Genomic DNA, 4389 nt, shown 5'->3' on the forward strand with positions numbered 1-4389 from the left:
AGGGATATAGAGAAAGAATGTAGAAATTGTTATTACTCAAAATGACCTTCAAATTAAATGATACAACAGAGTCTTATTTCATTCTCCAAGAAAAACTGGTGGTCCAAAAAAAAGTTACTTTTAGAGAAATAGATCAAGCCAGGCCACCACAGAATTTCTTTTCTTCCAATTGTTGTTCTTCATATAGAAATATATCATGCAACTGTACCTATAGTATACCACATAAGGAATGGAAATTTACTATTTGCTGAAGTACAGTTTTCCAAATTCTTTAGGAGGAAAAAGTCAAAAGGAATGAAGAAAAAGATAAAACGTGGGGTTTTCAAGAAAATTATGTTCTAATGAAAACATAGACTTCCTTCGTCCACTTACTATTTTTAGTCAATATTGTTATAAATTTTTTTCCCTATTGATCAGTACTACACAGTGTTATAAAGATGGGGTCCGGAACCAAAATGTTATTATTTTGGACTTAAAAGACACAAATAAGTGTAAAAAAAAAGAATGACCATAATATATATAACGCCAGAAAACCTGGCGTTATACCCCTTAATAAAAAAACCCTCCATCTTCTTCACTCGTCGCCTTCCTTCTTCAAATATTTTACTCCCACCCTTGGTCCCCCCACTGTAAACTGTCTGCCAATATAAAAAAAAAAAAATTGGGTCACCCCGTCACATAAAACTTGAAGATCGTAGGTCCCACACTCGAGTAGAGCTTCTTGTTATTGTTGGTTAACGCTTTCGGAGTCANGTACAGTACCCCCGCGTGGGTCCATCACTTGGAGGAGATGGGATTTTATAGGATTATTAGGATTGGTCGGATACAGCTCGACTATGCTTTGATCACGGCCATGATTGAGCGATGGCGACCAGAGACGCACACTTTCCATCTTCCTATTGGCGAGGCCACCATCACACTCCAGGACGCAGAGATTTTATATGGCCTGTCCGCTGATGGCTTGCCTGTTTTACTCCTTACGACCATGAGATATTATCCGCGGGAGGCATATTGGGATATGCTGCACATGCTCACTGGTTTCATGCCGGAGGGCCAGGAGGTAGCGTCTGGGGTCAGTCGCATACAGTTAGTCCCCATTAGAGACCACCTGGTGCAGCTCCACGATACTATCACCGACGAGTCAGCGGAGGTGGATGTGCAGCGATACACGAGGCTGTTGCTGCTCCTTCTATTTGGGGGGGTCTTGTTCCCGAACACTTCGGGGAACCTAGTGAGCCTCCGTTTTCTGCATCATATCACCCGGTTCGAGGATACAGCCAGCTACAGCTGGGGTGGTGCTGTCCTCTCATTTTTGTACAGGCAGATGTGTCGGGCTTCCATGGGCACACAGAGAGACGTTTGTGGCTTCCTGCCGCTTCTACAGGTGACAACATATTCAACGAATATGTCCGTTAGTTACAATTCTACCTAGTTATAGTTTATCTGACACTATACATCAACTTTCTATGTTAGGTTTGGGTCTGGGAGCGATTTCTGCAGCTTCGGCCACCTCTACCACAGCTACCGGCTAATGTAGACATTCCGAATCTCCCTCTAGCTTGTAGGTGGGTTATGCGTCGTAGACTTGCACGAGAGTATGATGCCCATCATAATCTCCCCCGCATCAGGGATGAGTTGGATTTGCTGGAGGACGCACAGGTGAATATCTAACTAAATGTACTAGTTATTGTTTAATTTAGTGTTGCGCATACTAACGGTTTGTGTTGTTATTTGATAGTTCATCTGGACGCCGTACATCGAGGAGGTGATAGGTACCCTGCCAGCGTATTGTACGTTCGGCCGACATATTTGGAGGGCTTCTGTCCCTCTCACATGCCTCGATATTGTGGAGCATCATGCCTCAGAGCGGGTTTTTCGTCAGTTTGGCCTGCCGCAGCCTATACCGACTCCGCCTGCATGGCATCCTTTACATTATGAGAGGGATGATCGGTCCAGGGTGGACGACACATTTATTGACTGGCTTAACGCCCAGCTGGCTATTTGGGACAGGCGAGGTGACTTAAACCCACCTCCGCAGCACTTTCCTATTGAAGGTTATATGGCATGGTACCGCACCGTTTCCCGACTTTTTATCGGGAACCCAGTTCATCAGGCAGAAGGTCGGTACGTCTCATACGCCGGGAGACACGAGGCTCTGGTATGTTTTCTGTTATAATTAATTATATACCTGTAATTTCGTGCCAAATACGTAGTTTAAATTCTTTACTTTTGTGCAGGCGATTGGATTGCATACCGTCTATCGTATGGGGCGGCAGATGCAGAGTTATGTCCACGATCCTGTGGTCATGCAGGACTATAGTCGTCGATTCATGGATTTGGCTGCCCAGACACTGCAGCGAGACCGATCGGATCAGCATTTGGCACACGAGGCTGATTATATTGACCCAACCATGTACCAGCGAGGTCGTGGTATCCCACGAGGTCGTGGTGCCCGATGACCTGCTGGTGCCCGACGACCTCGTGCTGCCCGAGGAGGTGGTGTTCAGCAGGGGGGCGATGATGCTCATGATGATGATGTTGTTGCTGATATGGCAAGTGGCATGCATGAGACTGACTTGCCGTCTTACAGCCTTGGAATTTTTGACACTCTAGTGCCATCACAGATGACCCCATCGGGTCAACTATTTATCACGGGCTCGAATTTTCAAGGAGCGGATTGGGGTAGATATTTCCCTGGCCCATCTACCACTGATGAGGGTCGACCGACCCGAGATTTATTTAGTGGGCGCCGACTAAGTTATGGCAGCTCTTCACATGCGCAGGTATGAGTTTATTAGTATTGAATTTGAATTTGGTTTAACTATAACTTATTTATTTTGTTACACTATATTAATTTCCTTTTTCAGGCTTCATGTGATGCTGCGACAGATGACTACATTCAGGATCCAGACACGATTATGGTAAGATAATATAAATTGTTATGAATTATTATGTAGTTTTCTAAACTAAGTTTTATATTATTATGTAGCCTTCTACTGGACCTGACAGCACTACCGATACATGTCATCCTGCGCCGCATCCGGCTATAAGGAGAAAACTTGATGATGATGATCCTGATAGCGTACCCGGGCGGGAGGGGATGCGCCTCAGGCCGACGGCTACATTGAGACACACCAGATGTGGGACACATTGAGTCGGCCTTCCTTTTTTTTTATTTGGTGTAAATAATATTTTTGTATATATTAACAACAATATTTAATCGAATATGTCCATTACATTTTTTAGTTCTCCATGTGTTTTATTGTTTCGTATAACAACACAAGCATTTAAACTTAAATGCCACTTCAATTAAAATAAATTTTAGTACAACAAACAAGGAAAACATTAGTACAACATAAACACAAACATAACATGCCAACATAATAAAAATACATGAAATATGAAAAATACACTAAACACATACAGGCCATTGTTTAGTCCCGGCTGCCATTTATTCTCCGCTCCAACCACTTAAATCGTTGTTCCATTTGTTCTTTTTCTTCTTCTAACTCTTTCACTCTCGCCTTCTCCTCCACAAGTTCCCGTTTATATTTTTTTTTACGTTCCTTCTGTGCTTCACAATTCCATTCTCCTCTCCATTTTTCATCTCCTACCTCCTTCAGTTTCTCCCTCATTTCTGTAATAATTCTATCGCTTTCTCTTTGTACTCCCAGTTGGCATAACCACATATTATGAAGAGATTGCAGTTGTTCTCTGTAGCATTCCTGATAACATGGTTCATCAACCCATTCATCAAACTCACACATAGGTTCGCCGGGAACCTTGTACAACTGGTTCATACAGTGCCAGTAGCGGCGTCCAACATCACGACCTTCCCAACAACTTTTCATCACGCATTCTTTTCCACAGTAGCACATTGGTGGACGAAGAGGTTGAGCCATTTGTGAAATATTTCCTTTTAGTAAAAAAAAAATCTTTCTTTTAATGAAATATTTGCGTTTAGTAAATTTTGAGCACACAAAATGACTACAATGAGCCCGTTATTTATAGGCGAGAGAACACACACATAGCGCCAAATAAGTTGGCACTATACGCTTTTGAATTATTGTAGGGTCAGGAAAAAAAGGGTATGACGCCAGGTTTTCTGGCGCTATATCACTGTGTCAGTATAACGCTAGAAAACCTGGCGCTATATATTAACGGTGCAGTTACCGTTATTATATAGCGCCGGGTTTTCTGGCGTTATATATATTATGGTCACTTTTTTTTTTTTTACACTTATTTGTGTCTTGTGAGTCCAAAATAACAACATTTTGGTTCCGGACTCTATAAAGATGTATCTATTTAGATGACAACTCTTTGAGGTTCCAACATTAATCTAGAAATTCTCTCCAAACTTTGATCTGAATCAATGGACGTGACAATATC

The 4389-nt window shown here is 42.5% G+C and overlaps 1 protein-coding gene across 1 annotated transcript; it reads left to right on the top strand.

The window, feature by feature from the left end:
* The first annotated feature begins 790 nt into the window (after nucleotides 1-790).
* On the top strand, nucleotides 791-2019 carry LOC109241517 (serine/threonine-protein phosphatase 7 long form homolog). The gene is made up of 4 exons (XM_019408255.1): nucleotides 791-1384; nucleotides 1474-1659; nucleotides 1739-1957; nucleotides 2011-2019. Exons 1-4 carry the CDS (start codon nucleotides 791-793, stop codon nucleotides 2017-2019), a joined length of 1008 nt encoding a protein of 335 aa, XP_019263800.1.
* Nucleotides 2020-4389: the final 2370 nt, after the last annotated feature.

Source organism: Nicotiana attenuata, unplaced genomic scaffold, assembly GCF_001879085.1.
Source record: "Nicotiana attenuata strain UT unplaced genomic scaffold, NIATTr2, whole genome shotgun sequence".
Classification (NCBI taxonomy): Eukaryota; Viridiplantae; Streptophyta; class Magnoliopsida; order Solanales; family Solanaceae; genus Nicotiana; species Nicotiana attenuata.